The sequence below is a fragment of the Labrus bergylta genome, chromosome 16 (genome assembly GCF_963930695.1).
Source record: "Labrus bergylta chromosome 16, fLabBer1.1, whole genome shotgun sequence".
NCBI lineage: Eukaryota > Metazoa > Chordata > Actinopteri > Labriformes > Labridae > Labrus > Labrus bergylta.
The window spans coordinates 14,694,017-14,715,169 of NC_089210.1; the positions used below are offsets into that span (position 1 = coordinate 14,694,017).

At 40.8% G+C, this 21,153-nt stretch overlaps 1 protein-coding gene across 3 annotated transcripts; it reads left to right on the forward strand.

Moving 5' to 3' along the window:
- Positions 1 to 962: 962 nt before the first annotated feature.
- Positions 963 to 13,416, forward strand: LOC109995761 (uncharacterized). 3 transcript variants are annotated; one of them, XM_029280369.2, is made up of 9 exons: positions 963 to 1,219; positions 1,382 to 1,417; positions 2,038 to 2,346; positions 2,656 to 2,964; positions 6,661 to 6,954; positions 7,359 to 7,682; positions 8,734 to 8,865; positions 8,961 to 9,223; positions 10,071 to 13,416. In XM_029280369.2, the coding sequence occupies exons 1-9, from the start codon at positions 1,153 to 1,155 to the stop codon at positions 10,074 to 10,076; spliced, it is 1,740 nt and encodes a 579-aa protein (XP_029136202.2). In that variant the 5' UTR covers positions 963 to 1,152; the 3' UTR covers positions 10,077 to 13,416. The 3 variants fall into 3 exon arrangements, 2 of the variants coding, with proteins under 2 accessions (XP_029136202.2, XP_020505252.2); XR_010668878.1 differs by having other exon boundaries at positions 965 to 1,219; positions 8,961 to 9,800; XM_020649596.3 differs by having other exon boundaries at positions 965 to 1,219; positions 8,961 to 13,416.
- Positions 13,417 to 21,153: the final 7,737 nt, after the last annotated feature.

Genomic DNA, 21,153 nt, shown 5'->3' on the forward strand with positions numbered 1-21,153 from the left:
AACAAATATCTGCCTACTGTGCAGATAATAAATGTATACAGCACATATAGTAGGTACTGTCTACTGAATTCATACATTTGTTACATTTTTTGTTGTTTATTAAAAGTAGTGATTTCAGTCAGGACTTTAACTCTAGATTAAAAATTGATTCAATTAATCCACGCTCGTTTGTTTTGATTTGGAGGCGCACGTAAAGTGACATTTTATGTTTATTTTCACACAGCATTGTGGGTGGTAAAATACAATTCATTTCCTGAAACGATGTATCCAATCCATACGCATAAAACCCGGAAGTTAGTATCCATGCTGAAATGTTCAGTCTACTGAGGTGGACCCAAAAAATGACCACTGAATGACCACAAGGGTTCAGTCTACTGAAACTCCCTACTGAAAAGTTTGCACATCCTACTGATCTGTGGCTATTCGGAAAGGACCCAGGTCTCTTAAGTTGCATCCATGCCTCCTGCCCACTCTCAAGGCTTGTGTCTTTAGTCCGTCCTACCAAAGATGAACGGAGATACCTATGCAAGGTGAAAACTAACAAGACAATATGTCACTATAGACACATGGGATGTCCTTTTATCACTTGAAGTGTGTTTGTCATGGCAGCATCAGCTAATGCTTTCGTACTTAATACATATTTCAAACAGTTTTTTTAGACCAGGACTATAAAATACAAACTCTTAAGAAGAACAAGGAGATAAGAGACTTGAAATGCAGAGATTATGGCTCCGGGGGTTAAAGCCAGAGAAGGAAGAAAGGCTGCACACAAGGGACCAAGTGACAAAAATAACCAAGTAAAAACAGGAAGTGGTAACTGAATACCCTAACATGAATTTAATACATTACTTAACAAGGATAGCCCCACCAGAGCTGAGAAAGACCAATTGGTTTATCTACAACCCTCACAACAGCATGCTTATAAAATTAAGCCCTAGAACTGAAAATATTTTTTTTGTGACAACTTTGCTGTCTCTGTGCAGCAGCGGTTCCAATTTAAGCAGCTGAGTTCTGCTGAGTGCTGCTGAACTTTTTTGTTTAAAAAAAACATCAGCACTGTAAAGAGGAAGTATTTCAGAAAAAAGACAAGCAGGGTTAAATGCGTCTGCAGGCTTTTTTAAAGTCATTTTTCGGTCTGTCCTTTCACCGATAATGATACAAGCACCCTATGCATCAGCCATGAGGAGCATACAACAGAAAAACCTTTACTTGACCCTGGGTAAGAAGAATGTTCCAAGATTCAACATTTGAAAGCAGGTTAACAGAATGGTTATGACATTATACTTTATTATACTCAATTAATTCAAATATACAGAGAGAGTTAGATGGAAAAAGGACATTTATATTTCTGCACTTATTGTAACTTTCTTCTCTTCTATAGTCTCTGTACTCTGGACCTCTTCTTTGCCTGCTGCAGGTCAGTCCAATTTTCTAAAATTGCTTCATTTCCACAACGATACCATAGCCTGTATTAAGTCTTATGTGCCTGAAGGGTGGTCAGATCAGATCAATTGGGCTAGTTTAGCTGGAATTAGAACAATGTTTTGGTGGGTTGTGGCTCAGTTGGAGTCGTTGGCCGAGCACGAGAACGCTGATTCAGACTTACAAGGCAAAATTGTACTTTCTCTTGTTTGAATCTGTGTATGTGTAGCCTTTCCAGTTCAGTTGGTAGAGTAGTCGTCTTTCAACCAGAAGGTTGAGGGTTCGATCCCCAGCTGGGCAACATGTCCGATGTGTCTGTGGGCAAGACACTTAACCCTGCATTGCTCCTGCTGCTTCAGTGGCAGTATATGAATGGATTAGTTACTTCTGATGGATGATACTACATAGCAACCACTACCATCAGTGTGTGAATGGGTGGGTGTGACATGCAGAGTAAAAATACTTTGAGTAGTCTGAAGACTAGAGAAGTGCTATATAAACTCAAGTCCATTTACCATTTAAATAACATCTGTCAAAGGTGTCTTTCAGAAGCAGTTTTTGAAATGACAAAAAAAATGTTTTTTGTGTGCTTGTTCTTCTATGTGTTTTATTTAGGAGTTCAGATCAGATTAGCTGGATCTACTCAGTGCTCTGGAAGAGTTGAACTCTTCAATGGCAGTACCTGGGGAACAGTATGTGATGATGACTGGGACTTAAGAGATGCTGAGGTGGTGTGCAGACAGCTGAGCTGTGGGAAGGCACTGAGTGCTCCTGGAAGTGGCAGTTTTGGTGAAGGAGCTGACCCAATCTTGCTGGATGATGTGGCCTGTTCAGGAAGTGAACGTTCTTTAACTGAGTGTCAATCCAGAGAAATGGGAAAACACAACTGTGAACACAGTGAGGATGCTGGCGTGGTCTGCTCAGGTAAGAACCTTTTTGTAACAAATGTTTTGAAAAATCAAGTGTGCTTTTTGAAATCAACCTGTTTTTGTCATTGTGGGTCTGTGCAGCCTGTAGGAACTTTTTCACATGTAAAAGCTGGTAACCACACACTGCCGCATGCTCTTTAAATTTAAGAGCAGAATGATAATCGTGATTTGTTGATACAATATTTCTAAATAAATCAAAATGTTTTTCTGCATTTATCTTCAAATCAGTTTTTCAAATGACCCAGTAAGAAAAGAAAGGCATGTTTCATCCAGAAATGTTTTTTCTACTGTGATCAATTCTCAGGTACTCAGATCAGATTAGCTGGATCTACTCAGTGCTCTGGAAGAGTTGAACTCTTCAATGGCAGTACCTGGGGAACAGTATGTGATGATGACTGGGACTTAAGAGATGCTGAGGTGGTGTGCAGACAGCTGAACTGTGGGAAGGCACTGAGTGCTCCTGGAAGTGCCAGTTTTGGTGAAGGAGCTGACCCAATCTTGCTGGATGATGTGGCCTGTTCAGGAAGTGAACGTTTTCTAACTGAGTGTCAGTCCAAAGAAATGGGGGAACACAACTGTCAACACAATGAGGATGCTGGTGTGATCTGTTCTGGTGAGCATAGTTTTTAATATTTTAAATATTGATGAAGTTGTGAAAATGCTGAGTCTCATCAACTCAACAAAGATAAAGTCAGTGTAATCATTCATGGTAATGCAGTGTTATCATCAAAGAGAAGCTGCTTTTTACTCATAGGTTTACTTTCTCATTCATTATTATTATTAATATTGCTTACATTTATTTCAAGGACGACTGTGGCTCAGTGGCTGATTTGGTCATCTCTCTACCGGGAGTTCTGCGCCTGTATTCACAAACATTCTGAGAATCCTCTCAGAGAGCTCCTAACTTACACTAAAAACTCAAAGCAAGGAATTTTAGCCTAGGAATGATTTAGGAACATTCTCAGAGCAACTCTGGGCAAGGAAGAGACGGAAACTTTTGTCTTAATGAGGAGGCGTGGTTGACTCCGTTGCTAGATATGACACATTTCTTTCAGAAGCTGTCATTGGTTGATCTAATAAATGGAGAAAAAACTGTGCTGTCTTAGTGATAATGGCCATAGACAGTGAAATCGATTGGGCCCATTGTGTAATTATGATCACTAAGAAATGAACATCTCCGTGGGATAAATATACTTTAAAAATATATAGCCTACAAAATGTTTGAAATCACATGCCCACTTGTGCAGCAGCCTCTTTACATGCTGATTGTTATATCAACATGTGAAGGTCCTTAATTAGTGATTGGATGCACCTGTGGAGGTAACCACATGTAGACAAACTCAACATACATGTCTCACTTTGCACTGAAAGAAGTCACAGATGGATTTATTAAATGTCTGCACATATCATTTTTGTCTCTTCGGCCAAACAATGATTGAAAACGAATATTCTTCATGGAGTGTTTGCAGAACATGTTTCCATTTTCTCCTCTGCTTGAAAAAACTCTTAAACCTGTTAAAAGTCCTCCTCACTACTCCTTAACAGTTTGTAGCCTTAGGAGCTCTCTTAAGGGCTAAGACACTGCGTGAATAACTTTCCTTTTTTAACAAGGATCTAGTCTTAACTTTGAGGGAAAATTCTTAGGAAATGTCACAATTCTAAAAACGTTCTAAGAATTCTGTCACAAGGAGCAACTCTTAGTACTTAAGAGATTTTGTGAATACAGCCCCTGCAGTGTAAAAGTGCTTTGAGTTGTCAGAAGACTAGAAAGACTTTGCGAGTCTCAAGTCCATTTACCACCATTAATGTAAAAATTACTTCTTATCACATTTCACACACAACTTCAATGCATTGTTGGGGTTGTATCAAGTCAACTTTGGTTATATTCTTTAATAATTATACTTAATTATTAATAATATAAATAAAATATCATTAAACTATGTTTAATCTCGTTTTGGGGCACCAACCTGTAATCAGGTAAATATAACCAAAATATCACTCAAATCAGTCTCAAATTAGTTATTTAATTACTAATATTATTAATAATGAATAACTATATTTAATAAATTGAAGGCATGAAATCCGTACACAAAGCCTTCGCACCCAGCTTATATCACAATGCAAATACACCAGTAATCACAAACAACTGCTCTCTTAAATTAAAACAGAATTTATTTAAACAAAGCAACATCAATCCAAAATCAATGAACTTAATTAAGCAAATAACTATTATAAACTAGTCTAAGCAACAAACATTATCAAGCAAAGGCTTGTGGAAGGGGTGTGAATGTAGGTGTGTGTGTGTGTGTGTGTGAGAGAGAGGGGAAGAAAAAAGGGGGGGAAGATGGCTTCGTACCCACGTGGTCGTTCTCGATGGCGCAAACCGAACAAAGACCTGGGTGCGTGCGTGTGTGGATGAAAGGGAGAGAAAAGGGGGGGGGAGATTACTTCGTCCCACGTGGTCGCCCTTCCAATGGCGCACACCTAACAAAGGCCTAAATGTGGCCTTAAGGTCTAAAAGAGACCGAGTTCGGCCCTACACGATCGGTGTCTCTGAGGCGTCTGGATAGCCGCGAGTGTATAGATCTCTGTGCGTAATGGCGCGGTGGTGGAGTTGGTCTACAGATGTACGTTTACACAGGAATATGTGTGTGTGTATGTTCGTACAAGGGGAAATAAAAGAGGATAAAAGAGAATAAAAGAGAAATGCGTGCCTGAAGAGGCCGGATCACAGTCCGACTCCCGCGTCACAACTCGGAGTAATTCCCTTCATTCACAGAAACAAACCAATAGCCGGATTCAAGTTAATACAGCTTACACTGGCCTTTCTGATCAGAAGAGTAATACCCGGTTATAACGCTGTTACGCTAAACACATATAGGACGCAGCGGTCCGAAACAACAACAAGAGTTTTAACAGTTAAAACTCAGGACGCAGCGGTCCAACAAAGATAAAAATTACAGTTTCTGCTTTGATCAACAATTGTTAAAAACACTCTCTAAAGCTAATTCTGCCCAGACCTAATTAAGCCTCACTTGTGAATCGCTTTGGCCGCGATTGGTGAGAGGAAAAGAGTCCGGCGATGGAGCAGATCTTCTGTCCGTCCTGGGGCAGAGGCGTCTGATGGCGGCGAGGGTCCCTTACGGCGAGAGCGGCTTCGTTGGTTCTCCGTCGAGTGGAAAGATGTCCGTTGATGTCCTTTCGTTGCAGGACGGAATAAGACCATTATCTTTCTGATAATCTGTTATAATCTGACGCTCTCCGAGAAACTGAGATGCGTTCACTGGACAATCCGAGCTCGGAATTTAGAACACTGCCGGCCGCGGATTACCTGCGCGCCAAAAATTTAAAACAAAGGAAGATTGTTGCAGGAAACAGGAGATAAGCTTGGGTCTCCGAGCACCAGAAGTCAGCGCGTGGAAAGACGAAAAACAATGGAAGTCTTGGAGCTTTGTAGCCTGGCCTGCTCCATGGGGGGTCTACCTCAGGTCCCCTCCAATGAGGAGAGAGAGGTTCCGGTCCCCCCCTTACTTCACGCGTAGGTGTGAAGTACCGCAGGGGATTCTGGGATTAAGAGTCCTTTTAGGCCTCTTTGTGATCTCAGTGAATAACTCAAATGAGGCTTTTACAGAGGTGCAGGCCCAAGTCCATTGTTTGACTGTCCTAAGCCTGCGTGGCCCAACAGCCTCAATTGGATTAAGTGGGGACATACATTCAATAAATGCCAAGAGTATTTCTAACTAAGACAAATGTTCACTTGAAACTCAACAGAATTTATAGTACATTAACAAAATACAAAATACATAACTCTTAACCACAAATATACGGTATGTGTTATAGCAATAGCAGAGCGTCTGTTATTTGGGTTGCTGTGTTCACTGGCACTTCGTGTATTTGTGAGGTTCAAACCCTTTCCTGCTCCTCTTCATTTGGTGCCAGAAGTTTGCTGTGACTAGCAGGATATGTGGTAGTGGTATCATCAAAGTTAACAACACTTTTAAGCTCAGAGGAAGGAAAGTTATAATAAAACTCAAATAAAGCAAGTACCATGATTAAACATACTTTTTAAATGTATTTGTTTATTTATAAAGATATAAAATAGTTTGTCCTTTATTCAATACATCCGGTTTGATTATACAAAACAAGTTAACCAGATGATTATTTGATAGTTGGTGTATTCTATATACTTCTGATGAATGTGGCTTGCCAGAATATGCTGAATACGATCTGAAAAACATAGGCATATTCTTGTCAGATTGAAGATAAATTAAGAGAACTGTATCACCAAAGTATTGTTGTTTTTTTTCAGTTAGCCTCCCTAAGCCCAGCATCTCCATGATACCTGTTGGTGAGGTTACCTGGGGTCAGGATATCGTCATCATTTGTTCCATCACAGCTGAGCTTCTAGGTGGCACATTCACTCTTCAGAAAATCCCAGGCTCATTCACAGTGACCCAAACACCAAGTTCCAACTCTGCTACGTTCAACATTATTCAAGTTGACTTTGAAAATGATGGATCCTATCAGTGTCAGTACAAGAAAAGCATTTCAAGTCAAAATTTCGCCTCCGTCCTAAGTGACCCACTCAGACTCTCCATCACTGGTAAGGACAAAAGTCAGTCTCTTTAACATGTTGATTTGTAAATACTTTTCTAAACATACAATATAAGTTATTTTATTTAGTTTCTTGTTTTCAATGTTGTCTGTGTAGGTTCTCAGTCATCCAGTTCATGTTAAATCGAGGCTTGCTCCAATGCAGACTGGACTTACTTTTAGACTTACTTTTTCAATGATGTTTATTGTTTTTAGATTTATCTTTCTTTAATATGTACTCACAATCTGAATAAGGTCTTTTACTTGCTCTTTTGTTAAGTGTCTCGAGATAATGTTTGGCGCTATACAAATTTGGATTGATTGATTGATTGATTTGTTGGATCTAGATCTTATCTTTTCTGTAAATAAATCCTGTTGTATTATATTTTCTTCATCTCACCCTTTTGAAACCAGTGAGACTGCAACAGCCGAGTATCTCTCTCACATCTCCTAACAGAAGGCTGGTCTGGCGTCCTAAAGGTGCAGAGGTCACCAGGGGTTACCGCTTTGTCCTCATCTGCTCCATTAACTGCAGCTATCCTGAGGGCCAGTTCTTTCTCATCTCCTCTGACTCAACCATTGTTGCCGCAAAGCGAACAGTCAACCACTCGGCCTCCTTTGACTTCCCTGTAGCTGATTATGAACACCAGGGCAACTACAGCTGTGTGTATGAGGTCGAACTGTCTACAAGGAGATTTAATTCTACTGAGACTGGACCAATCAGCGTTATCATTAAATGTAAGTAGGTGGGAGCATTAAGTTTCATATTTTTACATGAACAAAACCACTGATGAGTAAAGTTATATTTTACCTTAACAAAATCTTTACGAGCTGTGTGATCTCTCTTTATCTCCCTTCATTTGTGTAAAAGCACCAGTGCAACAAAATGCAAAGCTAAGCAGACTAATAACAACAAGTAGACAACAATCAAGTGAAGCTTTAAAAACAGTTTAAAATATCATCAGTCTCATTGTCTTAAAGAGCCCATATTATGCCCTTTTTGGGGTTCATATATTTAATCTATGTACCTACTTTTGTATGTTCACAATAGCTAAAGTCCGAAAAAAGTGTCTGTTTTCATGTACTGCTCCTCCTTGCTCCCTCTCCGCTCTGAGTCCGTCAGCTACACTCTGTTGAGCCCACACTGTTAGACCCCACATGGGCCAAGTCTGCTCTGATTGGTCTGCCGATCCGCTCTGTCGTTATTGGTCAGTTGCTCAGCAAGCGTCTCGGAAATTTCAACATGAGCTGCAGGGCTTGCCACAACGAACCAATGGACTTATATCAGTGATCTCACACTGACAATGACACCGCACTGACAAATTTTTATCGAGGGGGGCTAGAATCGAGCGTTAGATGCAGCTAATGCTACAGCTAACAGGAGGACGTAGAAGCCGCGTTTCTGCGGACTTTGAATTTTTACACATAGATGTGCCTAAACATGCACAGGACACTTGGAAAACACACTAAAGGGCATATAAAACCAGAAAAAAACATGATATGGGTCCTTTAAAATGCCCATATTCATAAAGAACACAACCTTCTAAGTGCAGTATTGGCAGTGTTTGGTCATAAATCAAAATGACCAGATTTCTTGCTGGTTGGTGAAAGTGAGTTGGAATTCCAGTCTTTCAATTATACTGAAATCAAATTAGGTTTGTTCATGTGATGCTTGGTTAAGAAATGATACATCTGGGGGTTATATATCAGAAGTGCATTTCACTAGGCAATGGTGAGAGGTTAAACATGTACTTGTACGATAAATGAATCAAATGCTTTTCCCTCTCAGTGTCTCTGTTGCTGATGGTGTCCTCAGTAGCTGCTGGCTTCCTGCTGCTGCTGCTGCTGCTGCTGCTGGTGGTCTGTCTGGTCTGCAGGAGAAGAAAACGAGCAAAGCAGCCAACCCTTGTCCACAACAAATGTACACACCAAGACACACAGTTTTACAATTTTGAATACACACTTTCTCCAAAGATCTTTCATAACTCACACATTGTTCCAATACTTCTGTTTCAGTGGCTGTCAGAGTGGGAAAGTATTGCAAAGATGATGAAGATGATTATGTAAATATAAATTCAATGGAAACCAAGAAGAATCTCAAAGAGGAAACAGTGGATGAGGACAATATTTATGAGGAACCAGAGCGATTTGATGATCATGATTCTGAAGAAGTAGGCCTAAATTCACGTTTGAGAATGGACAAGGGGGTCTGTTTCAGTGAAGATGAAAACAGACAAGAGGAAGAAGAAACCAGTGAAGAAGAAGATGACTATGAAAATGTAAAACCACTTACTGAAACAACTGATGGCATTTATGGAAATTATGATATTATTTGCCCTTAATGCATTTCCGCCATGCATGCAAGACTGTGCGCTAGTCATTGTTTAGATCTAATCCTAAATCCCTCTACGCTCTGAGTCCGTCAGCTACGCTCTGTTGAGCCCCCACTGTTAGACCCCACATGGGCCAAGTCTGCTCTGATTGGTCTGCCGATCCGCTCTGTCGTTATTGGTCAGTTGCTCAGCACGCGTCTCGGAAAACCCTAACCCAACTGCATATTGGGTAGTGCAAAAAAAAAATTGCCAAAGACATGTAGGTATTATCATTTTATTCCCACAAGCACACAGCATTGATGGAGTTGGCAGAGGATGTGGAAGGTTAGCACAATGCCCCCCAAGCTTTTCATAAAGCTTGGGAACATTACAGCTGTCATATAGGGATAGATGTAATGAGCGACAGTAGCTCATTCTGTAGGAACTTGGGTTGGGAACCGAAGAGTCACCTGTTCAAGTTCCTGTGCCGACCATAATATGGAAGTTGGTGTGGTAGCTGGAGAGGTTCCAGGTCACTTCCCAGGTACTGCTGAGGTGACCTTTTGCTCATAGCTTAGTAATCTGGTTTTGAATATCTGAGTATTTTAGTACTATAAACTGGTGTTTCATAGTCAGTAATAAACATTTTGACCTCAAATATTCATGATAGTCTTAAAGCAAATTGCTTCAGAAATGTAATGATAGATAAAGCAGGAGAGTTAGAGTGGTGGCTATAGATGTTATCAGGGCCTGGCTTTGATGGAACAGCACGTATTGATCATTTTGAACAATTATTGCTGTCTTCGCTTTGCAGATTTGAAAACTGCAGACTGTAATTACAGTTTATGTCCATAAGATGTCAGACGCTGCTTACATTCTAGAGATGTGTGAATACTCTCCTGACTGCACTGTACTCCATGTGAAGTCATTGGAACACAGGATTTCTTAAGGCAAGTATTTTTAGTTTTCATGTAACATACATTAATCAGTATTATGCACTTGTATTTAACACTTTTCAAAGGGCACCTGAAATATTTTCAGACGTAAAGTATATTCCTCCTCACAACAAGCTAACAGAATTTTAGTTTGTATCCATAGTGGACTGTATCACTTTATTAGAAAACATCCTTTATATTGAATATATAGTTGTAAAAAATGGTTAACATTTTTTCAGCTTTATTCTATTTAAAGAAGAAAAAAAACTAATTTCACTTATTTGAAATTGAGAGATTAAAAAAACATTTTTTTGCACAGATTCACTAATTAATATTTGGTTCACTTAATTGAAGGAGAATCTTCACTCATTTCTGACACATCCCATAAAGTAACCTAAGAACATGATTTGTTTCTGTCCATGATTATTGTAATTTCCTGTTTTATTTTGTACATATCTTTGTGTCGTTCTTACAGATGCTGCTTTTCATGCTTTCCCGCCTTGTTCTTTCCTGACCTGCTGTGTCTCGTTATCCCCTGGTTTTCTGTGTATATAATCCCTGCCACTCTTTTACTCGATTGATCTGTTCCGTGGTAAATTGATGCGCTGACATCTGGCAAAAACTGAGGCCTTGTATATCTGCTACGGAGGGCTCTGGAGACGCAGCACAGCGGAGCCAGTGGAAGCACACACATTGAATAAAGTAAAAACCTATCAACTCCGATGGAGACGGAACCAAACACGCATTATGACCCAGACCTGCTCCATTGTGTCAATACATAACCTTTCTATTGATATGATAGATGATGAGGGGATATGGATAATGGCTTCATAAATGTATTTTTGACATCAGATGTAGTTATAAGGTTATAATGGTTATAATTTTTAGGTATAAGGATCTTTAAAAAAAAGGCTCAAAATGACTTCACTTCCAGTGACCTGCAGTCCTTAAATGTCCTCTGACGTTGTTTTCTCCTTTCTAGATCCTTGCTTGTGTTGTTCTTACACTTAGTTGTTCGCAGCTTTGGATAAAAGCGTCTGCTAAGTGAATTGTAGAATTCTAGAAGGAAATCTGCATTTCTATTTTATTCTTCCTGACTTGCTAATCACTGGTTCTGATCCGTCTTGCCCACACTCAGCGGTTTTTAGTATCAGAAAAGTTAGGGCACATGTAGTTTGTAAGACTAGGGAATAGCCCACATTATAACAAAAGATGTCCTTTTGAATCGTCTTGATTTGTATTGATAAGTAAGCAAGATCACCAATTGCTTCATTCGGAGCCAAGGTTGGAGCTATGTTTCCCATTCTCCACTGACTGCAATAAGACATATCCTCCAAGTCAGTGTGGTTCTTTAATCGGAAAAGCCACAGTTTCTTGCAGTATCTTTTCAGGGTGCTGATATTTTATGACAACGTGAAGATGATGATGTGCCAAAAGCATGTGTAGTTTCATATCTGCATAAGTAAAGCACCAACACAAATATTTGTGTCTGTTATCAGTTAGCCTTGTTAAAGTGTCTCATGTGCAGAGACAGTTTGTGTCCTGTTCATCATTTTATATATAAACAAGGCCTTGCAAGTTGAAGTGAAAACGTCTCTTGAAATAACTGTTTTTTACCGACTACACAAGGAAGTAGACTTTCCTTATTTGTGAAACATTTACTAAAGTATAATAAGATGCTCTATGTTTGTCATTTGAGAACAGGCTGCTGCTGCTCTGATATGAATAACGACATCATTTTCGTAAATTTATGAAATTATTGTCGTAAATGTATGACTTTATTTTCGTAAATATACAACTTTATTCTCGGAAATTTACAAGATTAATCTTGTATCCTTAACGTGGCTCTGTCGTATAACGTTGTAGGCCCTTGAAAGAAATGTAAAAATGTTTGGTGAATCCTATGAATGAAAGGACATATCATGCATAATGCTTTTCTGTCAAAAGGAAATTAATATGAAACAGATAAAGACATGAGTAAGTATCAAATTGGCTTTCCATCAATACACAAATAAAAATAGTAGTCAGTGCCATAGGTTGCTCATCATTATCATGTTACATATAAGAGCTTGTAATATGAGGTGTCTCTGTAATGCTCTTAAATGATTTTCACTTGTGAGTATTTCACATTTTGATTGAAAAATTATGTTTTTATTGTGAAAATATTGGCTCATAGCAAAAAACCCAAGGGAACTGTTATAGTCATATACTGTAGTCTAAACTAATGCAGTCTAACCTGTAGTCTAAAAAAAATGTCCAGCTCTTTGATGTTTTTTAAGCAATTGCTCTCAGTAGCTCTAATCAACCAGAAGCAGCTGCAAAAAACTCTGATATATCTTCTGAATACTTCCTGACCAACAAATGACAAAATTCAACACAACCTAGTTTTTATGCTGACATGTCAATAGCCAACTGGTTCATTTGCAATTCTGACTAAAGCATTCCGCTGGGACTGACAGGATCCAACACTATAAGATCCACAGGGGAAGAGGAAGAGGAGACTAGGAGTTACAAAAAGAATACAATATTATTATATTGACCATTTTGCTGTTTTGGTATGCCATTTTTTGCACTTATTACTCTGTATTATTGAAATGCTTAGTTCCACTGCTCTATACTTCCAGCTTAAAAATATGACAACCAAGATAACAAGACAATGTTCCAGGAAGGACCACTAGGATGAGTATTCTGTGTTTTATTCCCCTTGGCAGTTTTCTGTGTCTGTGCTGTCACTGATAGGAATACAGAGCGTTGTGTCACAGCCATGAAGAGCATACAACAGGGACACCTTTGCTTGACCCTGGGTAAGGCTCAAATTTCCAAAATTATATTTTTTTAAAAAAGCTTTACAGAATGGTATAGACACTTAGAAATAGAAATATTCTGCAGAAAGTTCATTTACATAAACAAATACAACATTAAATAAAATGTATTGCTTTATTCTCTCCAATAGTTTGTTTCTTCTTGATTTCTTCTTTGCCTGCTGCAGGTAAATCAACTTTTCTTTGTGACGCAACCCCGTTATTTGCATTCCCTGGTGAAATATAATATTGTAGGTTTTGTCGGGGGTGATGTGTATTGATGTGTCATTTTTTTCTGTTTAATCAACTGTTTTTCTGATCAGTGTTTTCCACAAAAAACAAACACATTTGTATTATTATTCAAATATGAGAAGAAATTGTATTACATTATTATTATTATTATTATTAAATGGAATAACAGGAATATCTCTGTGCTTAACTTTGCCTGTAAACACACGAAATATTGTACATTCTGTCTAATTTACCTTAAAGGTGGGCAGATCAGATTATTTGGGCCTTCTTCTACCCACGGCTCTGAAAGGTTGAAGTCTATCAGAGAAGTGACTATATACAGTGGGTACGGAAAGTATTCAGACCCCTTTACATTTTTCACTCTTCGTTTCATTGCAGCCATTTGCTAAAATCAAAAAAGTTCTTTTTTTTTCTCATTAATGTACACTCAGCACCCCATCTTGACAGAAAAAAAACAGAAATGTACAAATTTTTGCAAATTTATTAAAAAAGAAAAACTGAAATATCACATGGTCATAAGTATTCAGACCCTTTGCTCAGTATTGAGTAGAAGCACCCTTTTGAGCTAGTACAGCCATGAGTCTTCTTGGGAATGATGCAACAAGTTTTTCACACCTGGATTTGGGGATCCTCTGCCATTCTTCCTTGCAGATCCTCTCCAGTTCTGTCAGGTTGGATGATGAACGTTGGTGGACAGCCATTTTCAGGTCTCTCCAGAGATGCTCAATTGGGTTTAGGTCAGGGCTCTGGCTGGGCCAGTCAAGAATGGTCACAGAGTTGTTCCGAAGCCACTCCTTTGTTATTTTAGCTGTGTGCTTAGGGTCATTGTCTTGTTGGAAGGTGAACCTTCGGCCCAGTCTGAGGTCCTGAGCACTCTGGAAGAGGTTTTCTTCCAGGATATCTCTGTACTTGGCCGCATTCATCTTTCCTTCAATTGCAACCAGTCGTCCTGTCCCTGCAGCTGAAAAACACCCCCATAGCATGATGCTGCCACCACCATGTTTCACTGTTGGGATTGTATTGGGCAGGTGATGAGCAGTGCCTGGTTTTCTCCACACATACCGCTTAGAATTAAAGCCAAAAAGTTCAATCTTGGTCTCATCAGACCAGAGAATCTTCCTTCTCATAGTCTGGGAGTCCTTCATGTGTTTTTTGGCAAACTCTATGCAGGCTTTCATATGTCTTGCACTGAGGAGAGGCTTCCGTCGGGCCACTCTGCCATAAAGCCCCGACTGGTGGAGGGCTGCAGTGATAGTTGACTTTGTGGAACTTTCTCCCATCTCCCTACTGCATCTCTGGAGCTCAGCCACAGTGATCTTTGGGTTCTTCTTTACCTCTCTCACCAAGGCTCTTCTCCCACGATTGCTCAGTTTGGCTGGACGGCCAGGTCTAGGAAGAGTTCTGGTCGTCCCAAACTTCTTCCATTTAAGGATTATGGAGGCCACTGTGCTCTTAGGAACCTTGAGTGCTGCAGAAATTCTTTTGTAACCTTGACCAGATCTGTGCCTTGCCACAATTCTGTCTCTGAGCTCCTTGGGCAGTTCCTTCGACCTCATGATTCTCATTTGCTCTGACATGTACTGTGAGCTTGTAACGCTGCTTGGTACAGGAGGTGTAGCTAGTTGGCAATAAGTCCCGAGATAGCTGGTTAGCATCAGTTAAACAGACGACAAAGTTGGGGATTTCCACACGGCACTTTTATTCTGTTTTACTAAACGGACCATACAAAGCCAGGTCAGCACGGCACTATATATCCTGATCACACATGACAGGTAAAAATAGGCTATTATCCTGCACCAACTCGTCACTAGAGTTTTTGGAGAGTCCTCTCGTGATCGACATACAAGATGACTGACATAGATAGACTTTCTCACCCACACACTTAAACAAAACAGAGACACCACCTTGTGGCGCTATTTGGTACTACTAATATATTCTGACTGTTACATATTCCCCCCTGGTGAAAAGAAGGCTGTCCCCAGCCGCACACAGCCGAAGAAGCAACCAACCTGCAATTTTACATACTGCTACACATAGACTTAATGAAAAGTTAGCAGATACACTCAGGGAAAGAGATAATGTTCAGCATACTGATATACATATCAGCAAACAGAATATAAATTGAAAAACAAAACACACTATACAGTGTTACAGTAAAAGAATAGTGCAAAATCCCTATTTTCCTAGTTTTCCATTCTCTACACATGTTCCTCACAGAAACCCAAAGAACAATTCTGCCGGGAATAAAAGAATTAGAGTATTTCTCAATTAAAGCACATAAGAATCTCAACCTGTGGCAAAACCTGAACCACATAAGCAGGATAAACATCAGAAACAGTATAGTAAACGAAACATATTAACAGAGGAATGCAGATTTTGACTTTTAACACTTCTGCTTGCTGTTTTTTTTTTCACATAACATAACAAACTGACTGCCTACTTCAAGTCAAGTCTGTCAGTATGGTAAGAGTTTGTCCATCTGCTGCCTGACCAGCCAGATGTGATTCGTGGGCAGGGTCTTGGTCTGAAGTTGTATCGTCCTGTACAGTCAGGGTCAGGGTCAGACGCAACTACAGTCATAGTAGTGTCATAGTACATGTCTGCAGCAGTGAGGTCAGCTTCAGGTCAGTCTGGGCGTGAGGCAAATCATTGTCCAAGGCCTCAGGGTCATGCTGCTCCTCAGTCACCGGAACATCGCGCCTGTTGGAGGAAGAAGAGTCCCACGTGTGGAAAGGTTGCAAGTTCACTACAGCATCAGTACCAGTGTCCAGGTTAGACAGTCTGTAGTTTACCTCACCCAGCTTCTGACTAACACGTAGTGGGCCTGTGAACAGGGGTGCAAGTTTAGCCGTAAAGTTAGACTGTGCGTCAGACCTGGGGTGGGATTTCACTCTAACAAGGTCACCCACAGCAAAGGTAGCCTGACGACGTCTCAAGTCATAGTAATGTTTTTGTCTGTTATGACTGTGGTCAAGAGCTGCTCTGGCATGGTCATGTGCTTCCTTGAGGGAGGCTCTGAGAGTCTCCGGGTAGAGGATGCTGGGCTCATCCACACCGTCACAGGATGGTTGTGTTATGAGGTCGAGTGGTGTGTCCAGCTCTCGACCATACAGCATCATTGAAGGGCTGAGTCCAGTGCTCTTGTGGGGGGCTGTACGGAGTGCAAAGCAGATCTGGGGAAGAAACTTGTCCCATGATGTGTGCTTGTCACCAACATAAGCTCGTATAGCAGTTTTTAGAGTTCGATTAACACGTTCCGTGGCATTCGTTTGAGGGTGGTAAGCTGTGGTGAGCCTGTGCACAGTCCCAATGGTTGAAACAACATGCTCAAACAACCTACTCACAAAAGGCATACCTCTGTCAGAGATAAGGTAAGTCGGGGCACCATGCCTGGAAAACACCTCGCTGACAAACTTTGAGGCTGTTACTTGCGCTGTTGCTTCTCTGACTGCACACACCTCAATCCATTTGGAAAAATAGTCAATAAAGACTAGCAAGTAAGCATTTCCGGATGCAGTGCAGGGCAACGGTCCAACAAAATCAACTCCTGTGTACTCCCAGGGCTTCTGAGGCAAGATGGGAACCATGAGACAAGCCGGTTTTCTCTGACACGGCTTGGTGAGCTGACACACTGAACAGGAGGTGACATATCGCTTCACATCTGCAGCCATTTTTGGCCAGAAAAATCTGAAACGCAGCCTTGCAAGAGTCTTTGAAACACCAAGATGACCAGCAGTGGGGTGGTCGTGGTAATAATTGAGCAAGGTGCCATGGCTCAATGTGGGGGCATAGAGTTTCAGGTCCTTTAATGGATGCAAACCACATTTTGATTTTGGGTCTTTGTAGTACAGCAGGCCGTCATAAACGACATACTGATGAGGGCCACTTTCATCTGTGTCCACATGACCGTCTTTTTCAAGACCTTGGAGAAGTTGACCTGTTACTGGGTCATCCAGCTGTAGGTGCTTTACATGAGAACGATCCGAAAGCAACAACACAGGTGGCAGGTTGCGAAGATCCAGACTGCCAATGACAGCGTAGTCTGGTAGGATATCTGTGGGGGCATTGTCGGAATGGGGTAAGGGGTTGCGAGACAATGCATCTGGCACATTGTTATGTGTACCAGGCTTGTGCACAATAGTGAAGTCAAAATCTTGAAGTCTTAAGGACCACCGTGCAAGGCGGCCAGAGGGGTTAGGCCAGGACATTAACCACCGGAGGCTGCTGTGGTCTGTGAAGATAGTCACGTGGAGGCCCTCCACATAAGGCCTGAAATGTTCAAAAGCCCAAATCACAGCTAAACACTCTTTCTCCGGTGTAGAGTAGGGCTTTTCAGCTTTGTGCAGGGAGCGACTTGCATAAGCCACAACAACCTCACGACCTTCCTCGTCTTTCTGCATCAGGGCTGCACCCAGGCCAAGGTCGCAAGCATCAGCATGAATGAAAAATGGACAAGTGAAATCAGGAAACCGTAAGACAGGTGCTGATGTAACAGATTTTTTCAGAATGTCCATGGATTCCTGACATTTATCATTCCAGTGAAAAGTTGTGTCCTTCCTTGTGAGCGCATGAAGAGGCTCAGCATGGCGTGCATAATCCTGAACAAAACGACGATAGTATCCCGTCAGTCCGAGGAATTGTCTGACTTGTTTCACAGTGGATGGATTCTCAAAGTCCATTACTGCTTTGATTTTTTCCATATCGGGTTTTATGCCTGAGGGCGTGATGCGGTAGCCTAGGAAGGTCAGCTCACTCAGACAGAACTGACATTTCTTTAGTTTCAGAGACAGACCAGTGGCTTTGAGTCTTTTGAGCACTTCCTCGAGATCAGTCAGGTGCTCTTCGAAGGTGGGAGAAGCAATAACAATATCATCGAGATACACTGCACATGTCTTGTAGATGAGACCAGCAAGTACACTGTTCATTAGTCTTTGAAATGTGGCTGGTGCGTTGCAGAGACCAAAGGGGAGGACACAAAACTGAAAAAGGCCACAGTGTGATATGAAGGCTGTTTTTGATCTGGATTCCTCTGCAACTGCCACCTGCCAATATCCACGAGCCAAATCCAGTGTTGTGATGAACTGCCCTCTTGCCAGAAAATCAAGCGACTCGTCAATACGAGGCAGGGGGTAAGAGTCCTTTTGTGTGACCTGGTTCAAACCTCTATAGTCCACACAGAATCTTGGGTCCCTGTCAGGTCTGTTAACGATCACAACTGGGGCAGCCCAGGGGCTGGTAGACTGCTCAATGATTCCGTCTTTCAACATCTGCTCTACCTGTTCTTCTACAAGTCTTTTCTTCGCAGGAGAGCTGCGGTAGGGAGGGAGATTTATTGGCTTTTCCTGACCTGTATCAATTGTGTGTTCCGTCAGGGAAGTGTGTCCAAGATTACCATCAAACATGTCACCAAACTGGGTAAGAAGACTGAACATGGCCTCTTTCTGTTGTCCCTCGAGGTTCGCCTCATCTATTTTTGTCACCAGTGAAGATTGTAGGGTGTCCAAGGTCATAATAGTGTCTTTTTCAATCAGTGGTTCAACTGTATAGTCCACAACCTCATCAACAGGACAAGGAATTTCATCCATAAATACAGTTCTGGAGGGGATGTGGATGGTAATCGAGGCTCTGATCATAAAATCCATTCCTAGAATGAAAGGAGTTGACAGGTTATGGATTATGGCAAAACGCTGGTAGAAGCGCTTGTTCATGAAGCCGATGGATAGCCAAGTGACACCATCAGGGGTGCAGGGAGCGTTGTCTGCAAGGCTTACAGGTGGACCCACCCACTGGCGTGTTTTGGTTGGATAGGCATTATCCACTCTGACGAAGTCTGCTCGTACAGCTGAAAGGGTAGCTCCTGTGTCCAAGGTGGCCTCCACAGACACAGAATTAAAGTTTATTTTTGTCCTCAGCAGTGTGTTCCAGGGAGCCTGAGAATCAGTGTCCTCGACATGGCCTAGAACATGTTTCTCTTGTGGGGGTGTGGTCAGTGGTTGAGGCTCAATTAGCGTCTGGAGGGAGGATTGCCTCGTTGAAATGTCCTCCCTCCCCTGAAGTTTCCCGGCTGTCTGGTCGGCAGTAGGGAGTCTGCTGACGTGCCTCCTGAATTAGGTCTAATTAAACACAGCTGGACTCCAATGAAGGAGCAGAACCATCTCAAGGAGGATCAGAAAAAATGGACAGCATGTGAGTTAAATATGAGTGTCACAGCAAAGGGTCTGAATACTTATGACCATGTGATATTTCAGTTTTTCTTTTTTAATAAATTTGCAAGAATTTGTACATTTCTGTTTTTTTTCTGTCAAGATGGGGTGCTGAGTGTACATTAATGAGAAATAAAATGAACTTTTTTGATTTTAGCAAATGGCTGCAATGAAACAAAGAGTGAAAAATGTAAAGGTCTCTGAATACTTTCCGTACCCACTGTATATGTTAATATCTGTTACTTAAACGTTTCTGAGGTGATGTGAAAACTTGGATTTCTAAGGTCAGCACAGGACTCCAGACACTGTTGGGACTCTTGTGTTTCCTCAGTTGAGAAAAAAAAGTTAAAAAAAATAATAATAATAGGAAAATAATGTATCCTTTTTTGTCACTCAACAAACATATTTGTATTGATTTGGAAGCTTGTAGAATCATTTCACATGTAAAACTGGTAATAACAAAAATGCAGCATGCTTTATCAAATGAAGAGCAGAATAATACGAGGGAAATGTTGATAAATATTTTGTTATTTATTCATGAATTTTTGCCACGTGTCTTTAAAAAGACGATATAATAAAACAGATACAATCTTAGAGAAAACAATTGCAGCAATGATTTGTTTCCCTCTGTGTTGAATTCCTAGGTTCTTCAATCAGATTAACTGGGTCTGGGTCTACTCATTGCTCTGGAAGAGTTGAAATCTTGCACAGTGGTTATTGGGGAACAGTGTGTGATGATAAGTGGGATTTAAGTGAAGCTGATGTGGTGTGCAGACAGCTGAACTGTGGGACAGCACTGAGTGCTCCCCATGAGGCCTTTTTTGGTGAAGGAACTGGTCAAATTTTGCTTGATGAGGTGGACTGTTCAGGAAGGGAAGCTTCTTAGTGTCTGGCCAAAGAAATGGGAAGACACAACTGTAATCACAATGAGGACGCTGGTGTGATCTGTTCTGGTGAGTTTTCAATCTCTTGTCTGATTTATGTTGTAATAAAAGTTATCATAATTACAGGATTGTCATCGGAGAAAAGAAATAACTAAAAGACCTCAACAGGTTTTGTTGTGGATGTATGTTGTGTATTAACCAAGACAATTGCATGTCAACAGAACTGACAGTACAGGAAACCTCAAAGACAACAGCACACGAAATGAATTCACCTAGAATGACACCACAGCGTTTACAGCAGTTTAGAGCTATCAATACATAAATAAAATAAATCTATTTGAAATGATTAACTACCTTTTTTTGAACACAAAGCAGCAAAAGCCTCAACTTTGATTTTAGTTTTCTCATTTACTTTGTTGAAACAACCTCACGCTTTTGTGTCCTTTATTATCTATTACATTTGTTTCGATTCTCTCCTCTGACATTACACAACCTGATACCTTTTGGCAGTCGGAGCTAGGAGTTGTTGAATGTCGATAAAGCTAATCTACAATTTTGATAATAATTAACTATCCACCAACACATTTTCTTCTCACAAAGCTGGTGGAAAAAAATCTCATTTGGCATTTAACTGAAATGCAAGACTGCCCGTCCATGCCTGCATGACCACTAAGACGAATCCGGCCTTTAACATACTGTACAATGTCTAGTTAAACATTTAAAGCGTTTTTTTGCATTTTAAATAAATATATCCAATATAGAGACGGTTGAGTATACAAAACAAGTCGTGTAAGCAGATGATCATTTCATAGATGGCGTTTC

What these genes read in the sequence shown, in the direction of transcription:
- LOC109995761 (XM_020649596.3), top strand. Translation starts at nt 1,153, where the DNA reads ATGATACAAGCACCCTATGCATCAGCCATGAGGAGCATACAACAGAAA. An exon ending in AAACCTTTACTTGACCCTGG is followed by an intron (nt 1,220 to 1,381) that starts GTAAGAAGAATG and finishes TCTCTTCTATAG; the next exon opens with TCTCTGTACTCTGGACCTCT. An exon ending in AATCAGCGTTATCATTAAAT is followed by an intron (nt 7,683 to 8,733) that starts GTAAGTAGGTGG and finishes TTTCCCTCTCAG; the next exon opens with TGTCTCTGTTGCTGATGGTG.